A 26,644-nucleotide genomic window follows, 5' to 3' on the forward strand; every position below is an offset into this window, starting at 1 on the left:
GCTTACTTGTTCACATCCCGGGAATGACGTTTTATTCTCTAGTCAATATTTACTGCATCTGTAGCAACATTATTTGATTATATAATGTACTGGTTCAGTCGAGTGTATTCCGCAAGATTTTCCCATTCAGAGAGGCCTGGGTGTGAGACCTGCAAACTGTAGGCAGAGGTATAGTCATTTCCCGGGAAGACGAGCACGTCTTACCCAGTAACACGTCGTCAAATATTAAACTGTTTTTTTTTTCCTAGTACGTTTGCAACTGAAGTTGGGTGAATCCCAGTTGAAGTCGTAGACAGGTGTGGGATTCAGTAATCGGTTTACCAGTGTCCGTGTCAGCTGGAAGGCTCTATGTGCAGGTTGCACTGTGTACTCTGTAGGACACAGATTGCAATCGAGTTGGGGAATCGCTCGTACCAGTTCTGCGCGAATGTTAATTGTGGACGGGGTCCCCAGCCAACCGGTGTCGTTCATGACTCGTCTTAGTGACGCAAAGGATCCCGTGATGAACCCCTTTGACGTCAGCACGAAGGTCTGCAGAGACGTGCATATCCGTGCGTCACTCGAACCTGTTTAATTTCGGACAGGGTACCCAGCCTACCGACGTCGTTCGTACCTCGCCGTGAACCCCTTTGACGTCAACACGAAGATCTGCGGAGTCCTGGAGATCCGTGCGTCACTGGAACCTGTTTCGTGGTATTTACAGTTTTCCTTAAGGTTGGGCACCCTAAAAACTCCTTCAGCATAATTCCTTCTTCACCTCCTGCTGTTCGCGTGATGCAAACTGGTTTCTTCTTTTAGATTTTATTGTACACACATAACCTATTTTGTAATGCACTTGCGTCATTCCCGCTTATGTTTTCTTACTTTTATTGGCTCCCTTGTTGTCCTGTGACTTCAAGGTCGGTGTACAGCAACTGTTTTCCCGCCGAGATATTCGCTTTTGATACAATTTCCTTGGACATACACCATTGCTGTTTTGCACTGCTTGTCATGGGGAAAAAATCATAAATGCAATTTAAGAAATAAAAGAATGAAAATATAACCCACACAAAACAAGTCAAAATCAGCTGATGACTAGATACATGCAAAATTCGCGAATTCATTTCGCGATAGGAGCCAAAACAACTATACCTTCGTACCGCTTCTGTGATTGGCCCACATTTTATCCGAGGAACTGTGAGCCAATGGGAAACACTAAACCAAGAAAGTTCCGAATTATGGACAGCCTAGTTGAGACGTCTCACGCGTCAGTAGCCAATGAACAGGTGTCATTTCCGCGAGTATTTAAAGGACCGTGGAGTCTATTCTAGAGGTCAATGAATTCGCGAATTTTGCAGGTCTCTACTGATGACAAACAGATAAACCCAACGATGAACCTAAACAGGTAGGTAATATGAACAACACAACGACAACGCCGACAAACACAGTAGGTTTCCTACGACAAAACAGTTGCGAAGTTTTGGGAACTGGCATCTGTTTCTTTCATCAGGCACAAACAAATATTCGATAACAAATTCAATAATTGCAAGTTGAGCTTCATTCCCATATCAGCACCTGCACAAATAATGTTGTGTGTTTTAAGTGCCAGAATCATTAATTTTTTTTTTAATTTTGACACTCAAGTACGGTGATATAAATGTTTTATAACATGTGAATTATTATACTGCCATAAAGTAGCCAGCAATATTGACTTTTAACCTGGAATATTTCAGTTCTCCTCGGAAGGCAGCTGGAATGTTACAAATATCACTTTGGAAGCTAATCATGGAAACAATATATGCATATGAGAATTTTGAAATGAACTGCGCATGGTTCTTGTTCAGTAGTACATCGAAAAAGCGCTGATCGAAGTATCCTGTTTGAAAATGGAAAGAATGCGTGATGACGGTTGTTGGCCGCGGCGAACTTGGAACTGGACTCGTCAATCACAACGCCATCTTGTTGGCCTACCAGTGCTTCCGTGAAAGCAGCAATGTCCGAAGATGTGGAAAGAGACTTGCGTAAAGGGTCCATCATGAACAACTATGATGTGGCAAGTGTTGCAGGTATTTTGATCTAAAAAATAACTTGGAATATCATAGTAAGAATTTAGAGCCACGATATCTGACAAGGCTGACATCAAATAAGTAGGGCGTGGAAAAATTCGCGGGTTCAATGACCTACAGGATGGACTCCAGCATTCTCTGCATATTTGGGCAAACTCCGCCTGTTCGTTGGCTGTTGGCTTGTGAGTTGTCTCACCTGGGTACTTTGTGATTCGATACTTCTTTGATTGAGAGTAGCTTATTGGTCATTAGTCTTCTGGATTAACAGTAACCAATAGCAGATGTAGCACGAATGTACAATTGTTTGAATTGTAGCAAATCTTGAAAATTACCCGCGAATATTTCCGGTCTACACAAATAAGTGTAGGTTATGTGAAAAGGAAGTTGACAATGTTGGTCTGACTATCGATTGTAAAGGTTTCAAATAGTCTAGGGAAGCCCTTTAATGGAATAATCGCGAGAAGACCAACTATAAGTAAAATGATAATATATCGTGCATATATATGTTGTATGTACATCGAGTATACACATGTGTACATTGAGTAGATAAGTTACATGCGACATCGAATTTTCGACATCACCATGAACTTCAGAAAATTTTACAGTATCGTTGGCTAAGATGATCAGAACAGTTGATGTGGCTTTGACGTCAAATTGTAAACCATGGGCGCTATGAAGGTGAAGATTTCCAGACTATTGCCAGTGAAATCTATTGACATAGGATGATTTAAGACTACTGTAACTTGATCACACGTTTCACGATGACACGAACGTATTGGTAGGAACCTACCAAATACAGGTTATTGTTTGGTCACAGTCCAGATTGAAAATGTTTGTACAAGTTGAATGAGCCTCCTCGTTGGATCACGGACTATAGACCAATGACAAACGACTTGAAAATAACTTAAGGAATCACGATCGACAAGGAGAGAAGATTAAATGTGTCAGCAGTAGAGATACGGAAATTTCGCACATTCATTTTGTCGCAAGTTTGAATTCAAACCTTCATACTCTCGCGCTGTCTTCACGATTGGACCGCAGTTATTTGGACACTCTCCTCTACGACCGTTAGCCAGCGATGCCCAGCTAGGAGAGAAGTAAGCGAATCAGGTAGTGACAATTAAAAAAAAAAGATAAAAATATTCTCGCTAAGAAATCAACCAATGGGAAAGCAAATATTGGCTAAGCAAACCTGTGACTTTGAAATGTACCCTGGGGCCAGGCGAAACCGTGAAATTACCGGGTGACTAGTCAGCAGCCAGTAGACACGTGATAGCGACTATATCACGCACGCGTTTGCGGAGTCTGCCCTGGCACCAGAAAAAAAAAATTGAAATTTTGCTGCTGTCTAAATCTAAACACTGGTGTACTGCGTTGCATGGTTACAATTTCTTCAAGATAAATCTATTAATTTTTTTTGGGAAGTAAGGGAAAAAGACGTGAAAATTTTTAACATTTTTTTGGTTTGTCGCTGATCCTTAACCATCTCATCATACTTCGTCTTCCATTCAGGCTGGCCGGATGGTTCACTCCAACACTCTCTTAGCTCCAAAACAGAAGATTTTGTTTGCAATTTCCGATTATTCATTAATTTACTTTGCGCATATTTAAAATAATCAAACTTAGTAAAAACCCAGTTGTCTTGAAATTAAAATTTGTTTGAATGTGTGTAAAATGCTTGCTTGTAACTAGAAAGAATGATTTATCTAGAAAACCTATCGGCGACACTGCAGTCACCGTCATCACACTAGGGCAACAGTCTTCTACTGAGAGGCAGTAACTCTTACCTTTAAATAAATTACTTTACCCTAATAAACGAATGTTTCCTGATGGCTGCAACTTTGGGACAATCAGAGGCTAATTTCATTATGGTTGGCTGGGTGGTTTGACCAAACGGAGACGGGCTTCTGTGATTGGTTGGAGCTGCTGGCCAATCAGTGGCTTCTTCTCTTCTGGTTGGCTGGGCTATATGGTCAGTCATAGGCAATTTGTCTTTTGCTGAGTTCACAGATTGGTTGTGAAGTTTTCTGAAGGGCTGTGCCAAGGTTTAGCTCAACCTGCAGCCGTCCTCTGATAAGGTTTGACGGGTGTTGAAATATTTCTAGTTGGGTTTTTCCACATTCCAGTCGATCTGTGTAGTCTAATTTACTTCACGCCACGGGTTTTAATACGTATTTTTAATAGAGACCGGGAAATTTCACAGGTGGGGACTGAAAAAATTCACGGTTTCAATTACTTTTAGGATAGACTCCACAGTTATGTAAACTTGGGCCAAAGTTCCTTGTTCTGTGGTTGCTTACTTGACACATTTATAATCTGGGTTGCCAGTGTGTCTCATTGGCTAAGAGTACTTCACATAAACTGTGGGTCAATCATAGAAGCAGGCGCGCTAACAGAAAATAGGTATGAAAACTGCTAAGGAAATGGGTAGGGACATGCATAGTTCGCGAAAAGATTCCGAGACTAGCTGAGAGTTAAAACAATTTAGCATTGGACTGTGTTTCGTGAATAGGTAAGTTTCTTTAATGTACATGTGGCTTGTTAAACCACCAATCACAGCTATTCAGCGCGGAAGCAAACCCGTCCTGAGTGGCTCGGTCAAGCAAGACGACTTCTCTCGCAGACGGCCGCCAATCACAAGGACGAAACCGCTGGTGCGGGTAGACCTTGTTGCAGTCTAATGTGCCTTCAGATTTTTTTTTCGCGAAATATGCCTGCCTCTAGAAATGGGTAATCGTGCGGGGCTGGCTTTAGAGACGGTAACAACCACTCAGCTCAAGGAAGCTTCTTAGGACGTGTCAAAACAAATGCTATCCAGTTGCAGAAGCAGTGCACGGGAAACCTACAATTCACAATCAGAATTTTATTTTCTAACCTAACTAAAAACTAAGTTTATTTGTGGGAGGGGTACGAGTTAGGCAGGGACCTACACGCGTCTCAGGCCGAAGCCTTGACTCCTAGTCATGTTGGGATTAGTCATGCAGGGAAGGGTCGCATTCATCGTGTGCTTTGTGCGGGGATTGGCCAGCCATGGGCGATTGAAGCCATGACTAACTCCCCTATCTTAAAACTATGCTAAGTTGGACCCAGATAAAACCTGCATAGTCACAGGAAAAAAACCTGGGCACAGACATGCAGTATGCAAGGGCATGCGTTAATTGCGTAGGAATATAAGACACACAGAGGATGACAGAGACGAAGAGTTGGACAGAGTAGCGTAGTCCGCTTACATACTTTGTATCCATTGATATTATAATAATCAACGAAATGATACAATTTTGTTTTCACGAAAGGAAGGAATGGTCGAGAGTTAATTAAACATTATCATACTAAGCAGTTTAGTGCGTTGCGAAACTGATATGTACCCAATTATTTTCAAGCACAATAGTTATGGTATGTTAAAAACTTTATTAACCTGTAAAAAAGTGTAATTTCCAAACGCTCTTTTAACGAGTGTGGGAATTATTACGCTTTCAAATTAACATTATTATGGTAATCTCGATAGTGACCAGACTTTCACTGCTTCTAAGCTTTTGGATCGACACGGAATGTCCGAGGAAATGATGTTGTGCCAAACTTTTTTGTTTGTGGTGTGACTAAGAGCTGAATACCTAGTGTTCTGGCGTGGTGTTTATGTAGGGCCATTCAACAGCCGTCATTAGTCCCTGTGGGCGGCCTTGACTGGATGGATGATGGTCTGGCCAATCAGTTGACGGGACTCAGAAACTACATATGCAGAATGGACCTGAATTAGACCGACAAACTTCAGCTGCAGGCTAATCACGACAAAATAAGTCGAAAACTTGTATGCGACATATGGTCTAAAATGATTCCCAGGTCTGGTACACGTCTTTGAAGATGGAGCTGAGCAACGATTTTTATTTTAAATGATTAGAGACCCGGAAATTTCGCGGATTCATTTAGTCGCAAGCTAGAATGCAAACCTTCACACTCTCGCACTGTGTTCATGATTAGCACGCAGTTGTTTGGACACGCCCCTCTACGACCGTGAGCCAATGATGCCCAGCTAGGAGAGAAGTAAGCGAATCAGGTAGTGCCAAATAACAAGGATAAAAATGTTCTCGCTAAGAAATCAACCAATGGGAAAGTAAACATGGGTCGAGCACACCTATAACTTTGAATTCTATCCTGAGGCCAGAAGAATCCGCGAAATTTCCGGGACTCTATAAATGATAAATAGGGGCATGCTTATTTCGCGAAAAGATCTGAACACTTATTAGACTACAACAAGGTACACCCGCACCTGTGGATTCTTCCTTGTGATTGGCGGCCGTCTGCGAGAGAAGTCGTTGCCTTATTTGACCGAGCCACTCAGGAGGCGTTTACTTCCACACTGAATCACTGTGACTGGTGTTGTTACAATTGATATGTACCTGGAAGAAGCTCGCCCAATCACGAAACACAGACGATGCTACAGTGTTTTAACTTTCATCTAGGCTCGAAATCTTTTCGCGAAATCTGCATGCCTCTAATGATAAAATATTTAAGACGGGACACTGAGCGTCTGGATTATGTTTGATTGAAAGTAGTTCTACAACCACCTTGAATTTTGTCACTGTTATTTCATTGAAATAATTGGGAGTAACAACTTTATTTTCCACATATTTTGACGTGAATTTCCGACAGGAATATGGATGTCTAATCTCGGGTTGGGTGTCACTTCGTCTGAGGATTCAACACCTCTTAAAACTCGTAAAATATGAAAGTTACAAATTTAAAGTAACTATATCTTAGTAGAGCAGACTTTGCTTGTGGTCGTTAAGTATGATTCACCCGGTTAACATTTGCGGTGATGACGTAATGAGCGTTAGTGGGGAGCGTCGAATTGAAGACAGTGAGAGCTGTAACTCCGAAAATAACGAACCCATTTTTTTCGTTATTTGAACTTTAAGTTGCTCGTGAGTGAGCACTGAGTGGTGCTAGTTGAGTGGAATAACCATAAAGTTACTAACTTTGGTTTTGGAGCCATTAATCGCAAAATGCCTAAGCGAAAAGAGGTTATGTTGAAGAAGAGAAAGAAAAAAAGCAAAATCGCCCGGGTAGAAGCAATTCGAAATGCAGAGAAGTGTCGAAGGTATCGAACGAGGCAAAAAGTAGCCGAGGAAACGAGTCTGAGGGGCAAAACGAGCCCCCGAACGAGGCGTGAGCCTCAGCCGTCCGCCTAGCGAGAAGCGACGGGGAATGCAGACAATTGTTTGCTAATGGACGTGTATATACTTTGTGATGATTCAGATATTGACGTGGAGTCAGTAGAGCCAGTGGTTGTGAACGATGGGTCGAGTTTGTCGCGGTCTGGCGTCGCAATTGTTCTGGCGTGGCCGCCCAACCATCATATAAGACGTTCATCGAATCCAAGTTGAAAAATAAAGCAACATCAATTTTGTTAAATTATTTTATTTATTTAATACACGACATTCCCGTTTGGCGCGATGGAAATTCACGAAACAAACCACTGGCGGCTGAATTACAAAATACAGCCTACCCAGATTTTTTTTTTTTTATGTGTTACCAACCCCAATTATTTCAATGAAATAATTTTGCTACAGCCGCAAAATTCGCGTTGCTTGTAGAACCTCATTCATTCAAACACAATTCAGACGCTCAGATCTCCATATTAAATACTCTCTCTGTTATTCACAATTTTATTGTTGTTCATCTCCAACTTGAAAGACTCGTAGCAGACTAGGGAAGCTTCAGCTTATTTCGTCGAGAAGGACGTGCAGCCGAAGTTGGTCGGTGGAATCCAGACTCGACCCGGTGTGTCTTGTGGGAGCAACAACTGACTCGCGTTGCGTCATCCTCGCACCTGATTGGCCGCGCCGAGGAAACAGGCGCTATTATGTTTCCGCTACAGGGTTTGTTATCTGTTTTTTGGAGGTTAATTTACGATTACTGCTGGTGTTGTTCTCGTTGAAGGGAGAGGGGTTGTTATATTACCTCGCCCGATGACCGTGCGTTACGCAACCGCCCGAAAACTCGTCTGGCGAGCCCCCTTCGCGGCCCACCGGTTACATAACATCGGGCGACGGCCGTCGACCGTGACAAGACTCAAAAATACAATTCGGTATTTTTATTTAATTCAATCAGCTAGCTTGGCACAGACCTTTGCAAAATACTGTCTGATTGAAGAAAGTTACTTTTTTTAAAATAAATACTACCGCGTATTGAGTATTTTAAATGAACTTGGATGCATCAGTTTTGATTTATGATCATTTGAAAACCAGTTATGTTTTTTGCACGTAACTTATTCGTAGAGACCTGCAAAATTCGCGGATTCATTCGGTGATAGGCTATAATTCAAACACATATACCTCTTAGATAATTTTGCTATTGGCTTACTGTTCATCTGGACGAATCTCAACCAGTTATAAACCAAAAAAGGATCGAATCACAGACAAACCAGCTGAGACGACTTACAAGTCGGCAGCCAATGAACTTGCGTTATTTTCCCGAGTGTACAGGGGAATGTGTAGTCTATCCTGAAGGCCAACGAAACCGCGAATTTTGCAGGTCTCTAATGATAGCGACTATATAATGCACGCGTTTGCGGAGTCTGCCCTGGCACCAGAAAATAATGGAAATTTTGCTGCTGTCTAAATCTAAACACTCGTGTACTGCATTGCATGGTTACAATTTCTTCAAGATAATTTTTTTTTGTTTGGGAAGGAAGGGAAAAGGACGTGAAAATGTTTAACATTTTTTTCGGCTTGTCGCTGATCCTTAACCATCTCATCATACTTCGTCTTCCATTCAGGCTGGCCGGATGGTTATTTGCCCGAGTGTACAGGGGTATGTGCAGTCTATCCTGAAGGCCATCGAAACCGCGAATTTTGAAGGTCTCTACTTATTCGCTATGAATCTGTATTACATCCCAAATTTAAAAAAAAACAATAATAATATAAAAATAAAAATTTCAAATTCCCCTTCTAAAACAAGAAATCAAGATTTTTGGCAGAGAAAAAAAATAGATTGTTGTGCACTGATTTTTCTGTCAATTTAATTTTATCAGAATTATTTTATTACGAAGTAAATAAACAAAACATATTATAGACTTATAGTAGGTACTTATTTACGATTGGCCAGTTCCTTTTAAATTGATACATATTAATGTAATACTCTAAACAAACATTCTACCCTTAGAATTTCTAACTAAAAACTAACCCTTGCGTCACTTCGTTTTATAACTCATGAACTACCGATATTTAATAGATACTTTAAATTAAAAAGTCACGAAACATTAATATTATATTTTAGTGATTAACTTTATCTCTGTGCACAGCTATAGAAACTCAAACACCAATAATAGTTTTTAAAAATATACCTATTATCGGGGAACTAGACCCCACCATATTGAATTTTTTTAATTATAACACCAGTTTTATGTTTTAATGCGTTCTTTGAATGCTTCTTGCAATGGGGGAGATAGATTAAACATATTATATTGTACATATGCCATTGCTGTTTTACACTGTGTGTCATAGAGAAAACCTGAAGAATGCACAAAGAAAAATGAATACACCAACACACAGGATGCCACGGAATTCTCTGTGCTCTATATAGCCTACATTTAAAATCGGCTGATTTTGGCTTGTTTTCTGTGCGTTTTTGTATTCATTTTTATTTGTCATTTTTTGAGGTTCAAGTATTACGTAACGCAATTTGGGGGGGGGGGGGGGGCGATGTCCTTGTAAAATGTTATGATGCGTTACAAGGGCGGGAGGGGGAGGGATTCGAACAACGCGTTACGTAACACTGTTTTTTCATTCAAATAAAAAAAACTAGGCATTTAAAATTTCCCAAGTTCGCAACCCTTTTCGTTTATGTTTTACGGGGAATCCTTCCATTGTATTGTAAGTCAGTTTTATTTTGTTCTCCCAAGTTGGCAACCCTTTTCGTTTATGTTTTACGGGGAATCCCTTGACTGTATTGTGCGTCATTTTTATTTTGTTTTCGTTGTCAGTATTCGTTAGTGTGTACGCAGAAGCACATTGCTGTAGTCAGTGTTGTTAAAGTGAGTTTATACTGTAATGTCCTCAAAAGAGGGAGATTTGCATCATCAGCTGTTCTTGGTCTATAAAAGCTCTCATGCTAACCTTATTATTACTACCGCAAACGCGATTAAAACAATAACAAATGCATTTTATCGACTTTCCGGTACTTTGCGCAACATAATTATAACTTTTAGGTAAAAATGGTCACTTGGGTGTTACGTAACGTTTAAGGAAGGGAGAGGGGGTACAGAAAAATGTTACGGCGCGTTACATGGGGGGGGGGAGGGAAGGTCAATAATATTTAAAAAATTATATTACGTAATACTTGAACGCCTCCATATGAAAAATAATGTTATAAATCAATTTTATATTTTTTTACCCAAATAAAAAGGACAAATAATAAGAAAAAAAAGGATAAATTATATCTTCACAAGCTTCGGTTCATTTTAAAAGTCTGATATGCATTAGGAGGTTAGTTTTAAACCGCTGAAAGAAAGTAACAGAACATTTGACGCAGGCGACCACTTCTGTCATCTTCACGAAACCAGTCCACGAAAGTTGACATGAGATACATGCAGAGCCCAAACAATTATTGTGGAAACTGTATTGAAAACTGTCTAAGTATTTAAAAAAAAATAAGGTGATGGGATGTAACTCTCTTTAAGGACGATGACGACTATTCACTAGGGACCATACATGTTTGCGTAACGTTCTCAAGCATGCTAGAATGAACAGTGTTATATAACAGCGGGCCTTGCCAGTGGCTAGCACGCTGAGATCTGAGTGCCGAGGCACTGTTGCCAAGTCGAACCGCCCAGCCGGTGAACAAAGATCAGGGTTCTCGAGAAGATATAAAGACGATTGTGAAATCTAGGCTGATGAGAAAACGTCATGGCAGATCATGCGGTTCCTGTCAGTAAACCAAATGTAACTGTCAGCAGGAAAATTGACCAATAGTTGATCTCCACAGAAAACGAACAACCAGATAAAAAAATAATTAGGCCTAAACAAACACGATTATAACCGACCAAATCTCCGGCTAATGGAAGCCGGGAGTCACAGTTAACACGTAATAGTAAAAATTAAGAGCACGTAACCGGCTAGTGAGTGACTAAACTAGCTCAGAAGTTTGAAATACCTCAGTTTAATGCGCCATGTTGGAAGTATTAAATGATCACGTCAGCAATTTTGTTTAAGATATCAGTACAAGTTTATTATTTTGTAAATCCTGTCCTCAGTTGTAAGTGAAACGTAAACGGCCGGAATTGGGTTGATAATTACAATTTGATAAAAATTTAATTGTGCCTTGGCCGTTAGTAAAAATTAAAGTTCTGTGCTTGCTGAGTAACACACACATAACCCTACAGTACTGTAAATTTTCTTCATTTTTAAAAAAAATATATGTTTGTTCCAAAACAACGGAACCTTACAAAACAAATCACAGGAGTGTGCCTTCCATGCCTGCCATGAAAATTTCACAAAGTGGTTGTAGTTCCACGCCAGCTCACTAACGGCGCTGCAGGCAGCCAGGCTGCTGCTGTCATCTGTGGTTTTTCGGCAAGAAAACTTGGAACCTGAAACATGGTACATAAACTCGCATTTCAAAGGGCCTAGATGTTACCGCCAGTACCGTGACGTAATGCAATTTTTACGTGTATTCGTGTTCATGTAAACCTGATGGTTCAGTTTGAAGTAAAGTCGAGAGACCTCAGAATAACGTGAGGTATCTGTGGCCACAGCCAAGGGCTCGGCGTCGCCATGGAAACAGCCGTGGCGCCTCTGATCATGAAGCGACTTGTTGCGACTTGTTGCGCTCTGCCAGCTGTAAGGAGTGTCACGCGAAGAACCCATCTGGCGGGGGTCAGCGGGCCTGAATACCTCTAGACAGTCACGTAGGCAACCCCCTACCCCCTCAGCGGCGCAGAACAAACACCTGGGGTCGGAATGCTGCTGGGGTTTCGATCTCGCCTTGAAGCCCGCTTACGTAACGTTGACCCCCCTGTTCAAAACACGTTGCGCAACGCCCGGACACACCCCTAATCTCCGCGCCTAATATGGCCGCCTGGACCGGTCCGGCTGTTGCACCTGCCGCAGCGTAAATCAGTCTCTACGATCGCCCATCCGTTACATAATTCAGAAGCTTCCCGAAGTCCGGACGAGCTGCAGTGACAAGGCTCTGATGCTCTGATGCTCTGATGCTCTGAGCGAGCTCAATGAGCACAACAGCGGTCTCAGGAGTGCGTGCTTGTTACGTCCTTCCACCAACCGGCCGCGTGTATTCCGGATAAGCCCAACTGTTGTTATTACAGCCGAAATAAACATGGCGATTCTTTCGTATTGCAATATGTACTTTCTTCTTCATGACAAATTATTTCTTCAAACATCAAACAGGTTTGTTTGTGTATGTATGGTATGTATCAATGAAAGTATGTATTACGTATAAATAAATGTATGTCTGTACGTGTATATCTTTATATATATATATTTCTTGTGTGCGTATGTATGTCACTGAATTCCTCCTAGACGGCTGGACCGATTTTGATAAAATTTTGTGTGTGAGTTCACGGGGATTCGAGGATGGTTTAGATTCACAATTGGATATTTTATCTCGATTCTGAGTTAAGAAAACCTAAAAAAAACACGCTTTAAAAGCAAAATATGCAACGCATTATTAGAAGCCATTAAGTTTTGCTATTGTAAGGAACTAAGTAGAGAGTAAGAAAAAAATAAAGATCCTGACAGTTTATAGCGTCGCCATATTTGTTTCAATTTTCAATACCCTTTTTGTATACCTATTACAATTTAAATTGCAGAAAAAAAAATCATGTTTCATAGCCACACAAATAGAGGATGGTTTGGATTCACAATTGGATATTTAATCTCGATTCTGAGTTAATAAAAACTAAAAAAAAAACACGCTTTAAAAGCAAAACTTGCAACGCATTATTAGAAGCCATTAAGTTTTGCTATTGTAAGGAACTAAGTAGAGAGTAAGAAAAAAATAAAGATCCTGACAGTTTATAGTGTCGCCATATTTGTTTCAATTTTCAATACCCTTTTTGTATATTACAATTTAAATTGCAGAAAAAAATCAAGTTTCATAGCCACACAAATAGTGAGTGTGTGTCATTTCTCTATGTCCACGAGGTCTCGCCGCGTCAATTTTCTCCTTGGAGCGAACCCGTCCGCCTAATTAAATAAACAGCTTTTATCGTTGAATGATTTCATGATTTATTTAATGAAAATATGCTCTCATAAAAAAATTAGTTAGATAGACATTCAATAGGTTTCTTTCTCTCACTCTCTCTCTCTCTCTCTCTGAAATGTATGTAGCTTGCTTGCGGGTCAGTAATGCAGACAATCTTTACATTCTAGCTCGAGACGGAAAAAACAGTAAATGTGGTTTACAAAGACATTTTATGAAGTGTCTTCCCGTCATTACATTTGAAAGTAGAAACATATTTACTCAAAATTTAGGTAGTAACATATTTTTATTGCAAAGACTGGAATAGAGATGAGAAAAATTATCATTTGTGAACATAAGAAAACTACTACAACTGTATCAACTGTTATGTTATAATGTTTAAATTTCTAAATGGTGCAAGATAATACAAAATTCCATGCGGAAAAAGTCGTGGGCAGCAGATACGTATAGTTATAGGTGTGGGGCTATGCATGCTGATTTTTCATATAGGTACTGCATGGATGCGAACATGTAAGAATAATCTATCTATCTTACTATAATAAAACAGTACTTTTTCTGTCTGTCTGTTTGTACGCGATTTTGATGAAATTTGTGTGTGAGTTCACGGGGATTCGAGGATTGTTTAGATTCACAATTTGATATTTTATCTCGATTCTGAGTTAAGAAAAACTAAAAATACACGCTTTAAAAGCAAAAAAACTAAGCATTGTTGATAATTAGCCTCCATGGCAACGGGCTTTTGCATTGTTGTTGCCTTCTGCGTAACCATGGGAAAGGTTTTTGGTAACAGCAGTGGCATGCCCATGAGGAGGGGTATGTATAATGAGAAGATACAAAAGGGTCCAGCGTAGAAATACTTACCGCCATATGTACATTTGGGCAGGACAATGTCTGTCGGGTCCGCTAGAAAGATACATAGAGAGATAGAGATATAAATAGAAAGATAGAGAGAGTTATAGAGATATACATAGAGAGATAGAGAATTAGAGAGATAAAGAGAGATGCTTAGTATACGTTTAAAAAATTACAAAAAAAATTGATTGAGGCATTGCAACGCATGCCGGGCATTATCTAGTGTGTATATATATATATGGACGTATGTATGTAATGGAGTGCAAATGGTGGATAATTCAGGACGAAACTCAAGAGAGCCAATCTTAAAAAAAAAGATGAATAGGTAAAGAAATTAACCCTTTATAACGAATAGTAACGACATCCACATGAAAATGGACTAAAAAGTGAATTTCTTTGTTATAAATAAAAAGAAATAGAAATACTCTTACCAATGTTTATGTTTTCCGTTTGCCTGCATAAAAAAAATTCATCAAGGCTTTAAAAATATCCATTGCCATAAAATATCATCCTTGGGGAAATACGGGCTTATCGCCCTATTGAGGTGGCCGTGTGGCGCGTACTGAATTATGCTATAGCTGCATTTAACAGTCAAGGAAAACAGACCAATAGTAAATTTTAAATCTTTTTTCCCCCCACTATTATTAAGCATATAAATCACAATAGAAAATAATTAATATCATGTTAAATATACATAAACGTTTAATTATTTTTACACCACTTGCCGCTTAAAGTCCTACTGACGCCAAATACCGCCGTTAACGAGATAAACAAGAATGTAAATCGCCTGCCGCTTGGAGCCGCGCTGGAACCGAACTGGGGCTGTCACGCGCGCTGTCACGAGGCCTCCTGGCGGGAAGAAGCCAGCCCAGCCGCGCCGGGGTGACTCCCTCCAGCGGGGCTCGAACAAGCGCTCAAGGCCGTGGTTCCAGCTACCGGCGCGGACGTGCGGGCGAGGGTTGCCTCCCGGCGCGGGGAGAAGCTCTGCGATTGGCCGGCGGAGCGCGCGTATCGATTGGCGGGCCGGCGCGCGACGTCACGCGGTGAGTTAGGTGGGGGGAGCGGCGAGGAGAGACGTGAGCCGCGAGCGACGCGCCTCGCTCACACGCAGCGCGCCATCCACCATGAACGGATCCATCTCGACGGAGGAGGCGGTGGCGGCGGCGGCGGTGAACGGCGCGGCGGCGGGAGGCAGCAAGAGGGCGCCGCCGCCGGCCAAGCTGCGCACCGTGTCGTGGACCGAGGAGGCGGACGGCGAGCTGGACGTGCCGGGCACGCCTCGCACGCCGCGGACCTCCACCACGCCAGGTACCGCCGGTCCCCGCCGGTCCCCGCCAGGCCCCGCTAGTCCCCGCCTGTCCCCGCCGGTCCCCGCTAGTCCCCGCCAGTCCCCGCCAGACCCCGCTAGGCCCCGCCAGACCCCGCTAGGCCCCGCCAGACCCCGCTAGGCCCCGCTAGTCCCGCCGGTCCCCGCTAGTCCCCGCCAGTCCCCGCCAGTCCCCGCCGGTCCCCGCCAGTCCCCTCCGGTCCCCGCTAGTCCCGCCAGTCCCCGCCAGTCCCCACCAGTCGCCGCTGAGCGCCGGCGGCATCCTCCTTTTAACATAGTTAATTTAAATTGTTATTACTACAATACTTTTTTTTTTAATTTGAGAAGGTAAATTAATTCTAAAGAACCAAAATGAATTTTAATCTCTGTTCATATTGAATTATTATTTCACCACCTTATTTAATATTTAGATATGAGCACTTTTTAAGTCTATTTGACACTCAAGCAATCACTATGTAATATTTAAAAATATTCTAAAACTGCCGAGTGCAGCGTGAAGGGGATCGACCCCGAGCCTGCCCTGGGGCCGACACCAGAGCCGCGCAACGGCCTTTTCATTTTCCTTTCTTTTATATTTTTTACGTGAAACATTACGGACGGACATTAATGGTGAACGGAAGAATTAAACTGTTATTAGAAAATTATTAAAAGTTCTGGTGCTCGATCTCAATTGAGTTTTTAACCAATTCATATTAGATAAAAACTTTCAAAATTTATGTTCCCTTAAATAATGACGTTATTTCACCGGAATTTGATAGTTAAAATTTTATAAAATCAACCTAAGGGTAATTTAACGGGGAAAAAATATACGGAATAATATAATTAAGATAAATTAAAAAAAAATCATCGTCGAAATTTAAGTTTTAGATTGTTTTGAAATTCCTATATTTTCAAATTTTCCTATGGAAGGCCCCCGAACCCACAACCCCTTTATCACCTTCCCGGTAAGGCCCTTCTCAAAAATAGCAGGGTCCCTCTCGGCCCCTGATTGGTCGGCAACCTCCTCCTCAGCGCTGCAGCGACAGTGGCACGGAGAAAACCACCCTCAACTGTCTCCCACCCGTGCAGAGAGCAGGGGGGGGGGGGGGTCCACCGCAACTCTTGTATCATTCTTTATAAGCAAGTTTCCTTTATAGTTGAATTTAAAACTGAAATAGATAGTCACGCTAAAATATCAGGGAATCGTAGACTTCTAGTAGTACTCCAGTGTTAACACATTGAATTTTTTTTTAAGAAAAGATTTTGTTTGAGAAAAGAATATAGAACATTTTATTTATTTTTTATTTAATTGTTTTTAATACTTTGTTCTTAAGTCAATTCTTTGGTGCTATAGTTAAAACAAGCCATAAGTACACATACGCGCGCATATATATACATACATACATATATACACATGTGTGTGTGTATGTATGTATGTGTGTATATGTGTGTATATGTGTGTGTGTGTTTGAATACATGTAACACGCATGTCCAGTTTTGTATGAAAGACATGTTCACATTTGCAAACCGGCATTAAATACAGACTACTTAAATATGCAATTCCTGCCGCTTCTGTTTTATGAGGTATGGCGGGCTATAATTTGGGGGTAATACAGTATGGAAAAACACTGAGGATCACAGTAAACATCCAAAATAATCTCGCTGTAAACCTTTATAGCTAAGTTGAGCTGATTCGATTATTCTGTCTTAACTTGTGTTTTATTATTTCTTTCTTTCTAGCTAATGCCCGGCAAACGTTGCAATGCCTCAATCAAATTTTTTTGTGTAATTTGTTGAATTAAGTACACATAATACAAACAATCGCTCTCTCTATATCTATCTATAAATATCTGACTATCTTAATCTCTCTACCAGGGTATATATCTCTCTATATCTCGCTATCTCTTTATATATATATATATATTTATATATATATATATATGTGTGTGTGTGTGTATGTGTGTGTGTGTGTGTATATATAGCTGTGCGTCACACTATAGCAATGGAAATGTTAAAAATCTATGTTTTTCCTAGCTATATCTTTTTACCTGTCATAGGTGTGATATAGGTAGGGCCTACATAAAAACACGCGCGTATTCGAATGTAATCGAAACGGTGAAGAACTTTCGGAGATTAAAGTTTTTGAACGAACGAACGAACGAACGAACAATTAAATTTTTACTTACATAGATCCTGGAAAGGAAGGGTGGCGGGGGGGGGGGGAACCTGGCCCAGCGGCTCCCCCAGCCGCCCCCCCCCCCTCCTCTTCATCACTCAGCAAGCGAGGGAACTGGCGGTCTCTCGCTTGGGGAACCTTGAAGTTTCAGGTTTTAAGATTAGTGCGCACATCACATGCATATTGCACCGCGTACTTCTAGCACAATACCTCTGCGACGGTGGTTTTCCTTCAAGACGCAGGAGCCGTCGTACCTGGGTGCTGCGAACTGGCTGCAGGACGCCCGCTCTTAAAATGCACATAGATACTGTGCTAGGCGTATCGCCAACATTTACTTCATAATGTACTCCAGGCATCTTTACGCGTCAACCTTAAATCCTGAGTTCGTTTGTTCCGAAATGTACCTTCGTTTGTGGAACCTGCCATTGACGACCCCAGCACTTTCCCGCCAAAACTCGGCGCCGCGTGACGTCAGCGTGGTGTATGGACACGCGTGATTTGCCCCGGGGGTGCAGCGACGCTCTGCGCAGACAACTCGAGTCGTAACCCCCCACAGAAATAAATATTCGATTGCAAATTTCAAAAACTAACACAAAAAATATCACAATTCAATACACATGGGCTCGTGACATGACCGAGACCTCAGAAATAGATTTAAATGTTATTCCTAACAGCCAAGGGCGTCGCCAGGAGGGGGGGGGGGTAGGGGGGGCAGTTGCCCCCCCCTAGAGCCCTAGAGATTTAAAAAAAATGTAGCCAAATGCAAAAAAATACATACTTTTCCCACAACTTGCCCCCCCACCCCCCTCCTAGGCCATCGGCTGGCGACGCCCTTGCAATAGCCCTGCTATCCTTTATAGCGAACCATGGAAAGCTAGCTTTTGGAGGTTAGAGACGACCTCCCGGCGGGCTCGGCCTCGAGGTCCTCAATGGCCCCAATGACAGCTCGGTGGCAGCCAGCAATGGCAGCCAAGCAGCTGTCCTGAGCTGGCCGATGCCACGGGAAAGACTGTTCCTCGCGCGGTGCCCACGGAGCACCGCTGTCTGCTGCAGAATCTGAGTTGCGGATTCATCCTACCCCCCCCCCCCCCGCTATCGCCCAACAAAGCAACCCCTCCTCCTTCTTAGCTTTGAATATATATTTTCAAAGTTCTTAGAAAGTAGGCGCTGCAGGTATACCTCGGAACCACGGGTTGGGGAGGATTGTTCCACGAACAGGCCGTTGATTGAACGTTACTAACGACGCCTGGTGGTGTTATAACCGAAGGCAGGTATAGAAAACAGACAACGACGCGGTATTAAAAAAAGGGCTTTGCGTCCAAGTCGTCCAGTGGTGAAATTATGGTTCCCACCCCTACCCTTCTCCTGTAGCCTTCCGCAGTATAGTTACCAAGGGACAACACAGCAACAAGACCAGGATTCCACAGGAAAAGTATATATACACACCTGGGGGCATAAGGCACTAAGTCCACTTTTGGGCAAAATTTTAGTTTTAACCATATACTTGGCCACATTTTGACTTTCTTTCTATTGGCGTACAACAATAAGATCTACGATATGTCAACAATTCACATATTTTGGGTTAAAAAAAAAAATAGTGAGTACATAAGTGAGGCATTATTTAAAATTCTTTAAGCTGCTTTCTTGAAAAATATGCTTTTTGTGACATAGTGTCTAAAGCCTCCGAGGTAGACACACACACACGCGCGCGCGCGCGCGCGCGCGCGTTTTAAGTTTTCTAAACCAACATTTCTAACCACTAATCTAAACAGGTCGGACCCAATGAACGTCCCTTCACAAAATTAAAACGAAAACGTACACTGGAATCTTGGTTAAATGTTAAAAATCTAATTTGGTGGGTATTTAACTGCCTAGACACCATATTTCCCCTCGTATTATCCATCTCAGGCACAATTTACAGATCTCCCAGCAAATAACGTAAAACTTATACATACATATATACATAAATATACACATATATGTATATATGTGTGTATATATGAGTCTGAAATCAACCGACAAACGTCAGCTGCAAGTTCATTACGATAAAATAATTTGAAAATCTCTTTACGACTTACATATGGTCTAATGTCTTTGAAGTTGGGTTTGAACAACATTTTTACTGTAAATAATGGAGAAAGTATTTAAGATGGAACAATGATATGTATAATTTAATGAAGTTCTACAATCTTCGCGAATTTTGTCGCTGTAGCAAAATTATTTAATTAAAATAATTGGGAGTCACTCTTTTATTTTCCATATACTTTTTTGATGTGTTTGGTAGACTTCTTGAGTAAAATTAGCACCATGAACGTTCAAAATAAAATAAAAAAGTCAGTATCTACATCTCGGGATGAACAAGCGAAAAACTCTGTGTGCCCTCAAGCTTGAAATAAAAAGTTTTAAATATATAACCAATAATGTTTGTTTTGTTGTTTGTATTTATATAACTAAAATCTACAGTTTTAATCGAACGTGATAGTTTTTTTTTACAATTGATTCTAGACCAAAATATTCTGCGTGATTTAATTATTATAAGTAAGAAAAAATTTAAATATTTATAACTCACACTGAGATGTTAATGCAAACAAATTATTTACAGTGGGCTGATTACACACCATAGCATGATGTAAAAGCGTTGCGCATAATAAAATCAATTTGATAGCTTATCATTCTTTAGAGTATTAGAAAGTTAAAAGTATTTTTATATGAGTATTGTGATTATAACAATTATTTGATTACATGAATCTGGAACTATATTCGCCCAAGATAAGAGTAAATAGTACCAAGGGTTTTTTCGTTCGCATTAACTTGCTATAATCGTAAAGGAAAATAAATTAAGAATGCAGGCAGATGTGAAACGTGACAGGAGTGCTGTAAGGTGTCGAATGGGCGCCTAGCCAGTGGCGATGCCAGGCAAGGGAACGCTCAAGTGTTACGTAACACGTTACGAGGGGGGGGGGGGGTTGCGGCTAGGAGTAGGAGTGCCGCAGTCCAAGACAACCTCGGGTCGTGTTGCTGCGTGGGGGGGGGGGACTGTAAAAGGATAAAATGACAGGGGGAGGAGGGGGGGAGATACAGGTCCTTTGTCTGCGTTACGTAACGACGAGCCGGGCTGGAGCGGACAGGACAGGCGGGATACCGCGACTTGTCCACCACGAGGCTGTTCCCGTGGTGGTCAACACCACAGAACAAGGAGGGAAATAAAGAAGTGCGACTCTTACAGTGGAAATTGAAACCATGTTTCACGCGACACGTGTCGCTATCTGTTGGGCGGGCCCATAACTACCAGCAAATAAAAAAAATCGGAATAGAGGTTCTCATAGAAAGTTTTTTAAGTTTATACGTTTTTTTTTTGTTATATTAAGTTATTTTCTTGACGGCACAAAACTAAATTAATCGATGCGAAAATATTTAATGCTGTTTTGTAATAAACCGTCATGTAATAAATAAAGGAGTAGGAGGTGCAAAATCTCATTGTATTACACACCACAAAATTAGTGGCTACCTAAATAGAGTGAATTTCTACTGGTTTGTTTGCCTGATAATAGCTTATACATTACTTCTCATAATAAATTAATGTAGTTATGTCAGCAGGGGCGCAACTACAGGGGGGGGGGCAAGGGTATATTTCCCCCCCCCCCCCCCTCTGAAACCTTGAAGTGGGGACAAACGGGGGCAAAGAAAGTGCTGTGTAATCAATTTTAGATAATAAAACTGCTTAAATAGCACCATTTTCCACCTTGAAATACAAATTTTCCCGGGGGAGGACCCCCGGACCCCCCCGCTTCAATAGGGGGGATCGATGATTCTTTATAAAAAGGTATATTGCTCCCCCTTTAGAAATTTAGTTGTTGCGCCCCTGAGTGCCAGCAATATATATTATGAAAACTACTATCTAGCGGACGGGCCCATAACTACTTCAAAAAACTAGGTCTCAGTCTCGGTAATTAGAGTTTCTCCCCCCGTGGTCGACACTCGGTTCCCAGGCCTCGCGTGTGGAGCTGCTTCGCGTTCATGGTTTCCCATTTCGCAATCCGCGATTCGGTCGCTTGTATCTGGACGTGTGCGCTTCGTTCCTTGTGCCCTCGATAGGCACTCGTGTCTGTATTCCTTGTCTGCTCGCTGACAGTTTTCCTTATTTTTTTTTTATTGCCTTATCATCAACATCCGTTGTTGCGTGTTTCTCCGTTTGAAGTTATTTTTGTTCTTGTGAACGTAAGTTCATATTTATTAAGCGAGACTCTCATTACACAAAACATTTTCCAAAAAAAAAATTGTTTAGCGTTTAAATATATGCATTCCAACAAGGGCAAAATCAATTGGTCCAAAATTTCTAGTTGATTTACCTTATAACAGTTAGTTTGATAAAAAAAAAAAAGGAAGTTCATATTTGCAGCAAAGTATTCGTACATTCATGACATTACTAAATTTCTATTTCATTTCAGAGACAGCGAATTAATATTTTTCTCCCCTCAATCAGCCCGGAAAGTTTTAGTTTTCATTTTATAATGATTCTGAGAGAGGAAAGCTCCACGCGTGAATGTCAGATAATGAGGCCGTTCTTACTATTTTTGAATATACCTAGGTAGCAGTGAAGAAGGTCTTGTGGAAAGAATGGATAAATTATTGAAGCAGCTCTGCGGCTGATAGGAACAATGGAATACAGAACTGGTGCGGTGATAAAGGTGTCACTGTCCCAAAAACCTTGAAAACTCTGCTAGGAATTGACCTTTCAAGCTCCTAAAAAATTCCAAGGTTACTCTTTTATACGGCCATTCATAATAAGTCGAGGTCAATAGTTACGTAAATCATTAAACTATGGCAGGCGTTGAAGTAGTTGCAGGACGTGTTCCAAACAGTTATGTAATTACTCAGTTACGAAACATTTTCTTTCGTATTACCTGAAGGCTTCCTTAATATATATTTTTTTATAATTAAACGCCAAAACTTTATACAATAATTATATCACATCTCTTGGATTTTATTTTGTTTCTTAAATATTATTTTTTAACACCGTTTAGTCCGACTAATGATTTAACTGACAGGAGACGTGAGAGAGTGGTTAAAATACTTTTGAGGCAATATTAAATATTGCATTTACTAACGACAAGTAGTATGCATATACAATAATTTTTACACTTTAAATACCCTAACGTACATTCATAAAGATTTCACTAGTTTCATTCTCATGATGATCCATAATACGTAAAATAGGTTTTTAATGATCTCTCAGGACACAAACACACACAGAAATTATGTAATACTCCCACTCGAATGTCGGGTACTCGCCCATAAAATGCTGCTATAAAAATTAATACAAATTTAAATAAATTATTCTTAACGCAGTTGATAGTTTCTAAATTATTATTATTTTGAAATTCTTTACCAAATATATTTTACGTGGAAGTTTAGCCCTAAAAGGTAATAGGGACAACGTTTATATAGCTAAATTCTTTTGCGCTGAGCTGGTTATAAAATAATATAAATTTGTAGTAATTATTAAGCTCGACCATTTTGTTTCCCTTTCAACACAAATTAATTTTTCAGATTGTCCGAATGTCCCAAAATGTACCTTTGATCGTGACTGCATACAAATAAATAACCACTTGCGGCAAAAACCAAAGTATAAATCACGGAAGCTTTACTCCAAAAATAGTTACGAATTTTTGCCATAAAAAAAATTGGTGGAATATTAAAACAAACGAAGAATATACTGATTTTAGAATACTTTACGTTTCTGATCCATTGATTTTATATCTTGGGGAGTATTAAGATAAAGTGGAGTATGCATTACAGTCATAATATTATCGCAAGACCTGGAATTGTTAGAAACTACTTACTTGATCACGACTAGTCTACTTCCACATTTCTCCAGGGACCTGAACGTCAGCATTACCTTTGCTTGGCCGTCAAAACTTGCGGTTTCCGTGCCTGCTTCTGGGGGGTGCATAGCAAACACGGCAAACCAGGCCTCGATCAGTCGCAAGCAACAACCTGACAACGGTTTGTCGTGTCTTGCGATCCGTGTCCATCGGTGTTGCTGACGGGGCAGAGCGGACGGGAGGAATCGTGTTTGACACTCCGGTCCGGACATCTCGGTGTCGCTTCTCTGCGCCTTCCCAGAATCCAGTGGCGTAGCCAGGATTTGTGTATGGGGGGGTGTTAAGAAGCATGCCCTCCCCCCCCCCCCGTATTAAAGCGGTGGGTCCGGGGGTCCTCCCCCGGGAAAATTTGGATTTTAAGGTGTAAAATATTGCTATTTTAGCAGTTTTCGGTACTTAAATTTAAATATTGTAATGGTAAAATTTTTATTAATTTTAATATTAAATTTGTTTGAGTGATAAATAAGAAATGAATTAAAGATTTGGTGCTAGGGGGAGAGGGGTTGAACCCATAAAATACCCCCCCCCCCTCCCCCCGGGCTTGCCCCTGCCAGAATCGCACCAGGCTAATGGTCACATGGTTCGACAGGCTACACTGTTCCGAATCACAGCCGACGTACAGACTTTTCGACGAAGAACGCACGTCGTATAAACAACGGGTTCTTCGTATTTTCAGATCACCGGCTCTTCGCAGAAACTACGTTGGAGTCCTGCTTCCGGGTTCGGTCTTTCGTTGTAACCGACGATTTTTTTTTACTGTAGACTAAAAAAAGCTTTGGATTCACGTGAATTAATTTTCTAAATAAAAACTCGGTGCCCGTAGATTTACGGAGATACAAATTTCGCTCGATAATTTGTAACAAGCGTTCTCCTTAATATGAAGGTGAATTTTTTTTTATAACTGTTTCTACCGTTGCCTTCCCAAACCTCTCTGCGCCGTGTTTATGGCGCGTGTCTGACACTAACAGCGGTGCTGTGGAAGAGATAAAAAAAAATCATAAAAATTTTTCCAGAAGGTCTGTAACAAGAATCAATGCGTGCAGGGGCGTACGCAACGGGGATATACACACCAAAGAACCAATACAAGCGAACAGCAGGCAAAAAGGTTTTATCCCCCCTCATTTTCACGAAATGAAACTCTGCGTACGCTCTCGGGTATGTGTCAAGTTGTTGTATGAGGCTAATTATACGGTAAATTGTTACGACCATATATGTTTTCGAGTGACAATGAAGGATGTTACATAAACACGCTGTCCAGATCTAAAAACATCTACTCCCGAAGGCAGTGTTCGAATAGAAGGTCCTTGGAAAAAAAATTCCTGGTGGAAGATCCAAGAGAGCAGGAGACAGCTGTTTGTGGACTAGGACAGATACGGCTATCAGTTGAACGCTCAACACATCACTGTTCCGCTGTTTGCAGCTTCGAGATCCGCGTCACCGACAGCGATGCGAACAAAGCCATGCCATGTTCCGGGGAGCACCGCCAATCTCCAAACAGTGTACCACGGTGTCAGTCTCGGGTGAGGTAGCCGAGTGGGTGGCCGAATGTTCCGGAGACACACTGTATTCATGGGTGTCTATTCACTGGCTTTTAAAGGTGGCCTAATGCTCAGAGCTATTCACTATGCCCTATGGTGACTGCATCGCGCATTTTCTGTCTTAACTTAATGGCTGGCTCAGGGGTGTCTTTAATTCGCTACTGACCTTAACTACCAAGATAAAATGGCGGACTGGTAAAATAAATTTTTTGTAATTGAGGTAAATAAGACATAAAATACAAAATGTTACAAGGAAAACATTCTGTATTTATTATAATGTCCTAATGCGTTAAAAATGTATAAATATTAAATGACTATAGTAATTATTATTATTTTCTTATTATTTTTGATGAAAGTAGTTCATATTTCTCTCTGTGCAGAAGAAAATCACTAGAGATAAAAGTGTATATATAACATTCATAACTTATGAACTGGAAGAAACCTTTTAAGTAGCCTATTTGCAAAAAAATAGTTAAGTTTTACTCATGTACTATTTTCAAGAACATTAACATTTTTAATTACTTGCTTTAAAGTGTTTCAAAACAGTCCTGACATTTATTGACTTCAATAAAAAACAGTAATAACTTCGGAGAACGAAATGTTTCCGAGAATAAAGGTTTAGAACATCTGCGCTGGGAGTGAGGTTTATAGCTAGCTACCCGGACCAAGTTCGCGCTCAATGGAAAGTTTTCACTATCCAAAAACTACAGAAGCGTTATCCTGACATGCACGAGGCAAGTTGATCTTTTCTTGTACCAACATCGCACAGGTTTCACCTTCGTTCGCTAGGATCATGGCTCCGTCAGTTTGTTCAGATTCGCGAGTTTTAAAAGACGTGACGAGGTGGCGTACGGTGATACTGTTCACGTGGCGCGCCAAGGCGGTGACCGTTACAGAAGCGAGCAAGGGAAACTCAGAAACGTTTCTTTGGTAATGATAAGACACGAGGAAAAGTTTCTGCTTCTACTGAAGGAAATCATGATTTATTACGCTCTGAGCAGTTTATCCGTGTTCACAAGATGAAATTGATAAACGACTGCCTGACCACAAAGACGAATTAGAGAGAGAGAGAGAGAGAGAGAGAGAGAGAGAGAAGGATGGGGGAGAGGATAGCCATAATGGGAGGGGCAAGCAGATGTTATGCCAAATTGTAAACACTGATTATTTTTGTATTCAGTGGGCGTTACGAACGCCACTGTCCGGTCGCTCCAGTTTGTGTAGCTTCGCTTGCTCTAGCCACGAGAGCTTCATCCAGGGCAGGAGCGTAGCCAGGATTTCTTTACGGGGGGTGTTTACTTACACCTTGCCCCCGTACTAGGGAGGGGGGTCCGGGGGCCCTCCCCCGGAAAAGATTGATTTTAATGTGCAATTTGGTGCTATTTAAGCACTTTCGTAATTAAAATATTGGATTTAAATAACATAAATTTGTGTCCCGACTTTAAGATATTTTTTAACGAGACATTGTTGAAAACTCATTGCTGAATATTAAGGGTTATCGGCTCAAGGGTTCTTTCTCAGATTCATCTAAGTGCATTTGCAACAGCTAGACAAGCGTAAATTTGTCATAAGTACATATATATATTTAATATTTCGGGGGGTGTTTGGACACCCAAAACACCCCCCCC

At 41.1% G+C, this 26,644-nt stretch overlaps 1 protein-coding gene across 2 annotated transcripts in view; it reads left to right on the forward strand.

Moving 5' to 3' along the window:
- Positions 1 to 26,644, forward strand: part of LOC134542248 (GTP cyclohydrolase 1) — an 89,258-nt gene that overhangs the window by 8,358 nt on the left and 54,256 nt on the right. Inside the window, exon 1 of one of the 2 annotated variants that reach the window (XM_063386349.1) lies at positions 15,194 to 15,422. The exons of the other annotated variant lie outside the window; for it this stretch is intronic. Within the exon in view, the coding sequence (XP_063242419.1) occupies positions 15,239 to 15,422 (184 nt within the window). The 5' untranslated portion in view covers positions 15,194 to 15,238. Of the gene's footprint in view, positions 1 to 15,193; positions 15,423 to 26,644 lie in introns of those variants that run through there. 2 annotated transcript variants of the gene reach the window in all.

Source organism: Bacillus rossius (assembly GCF_032445375.1).
Source record: "Bacillus rossius redtenbacheri isolate Brsri chromosome 4 unlocalized genomic scaffold, Brsri_v3 Brsri_v3_scf4_2, whole genome shotgun sequence".
Lineage (NCBI taxonomy): Eukaryota > Metazoa > Arthropoda > Insecta > Phasmatodea > Bacillidae > Bacillus > Bacillus rossius.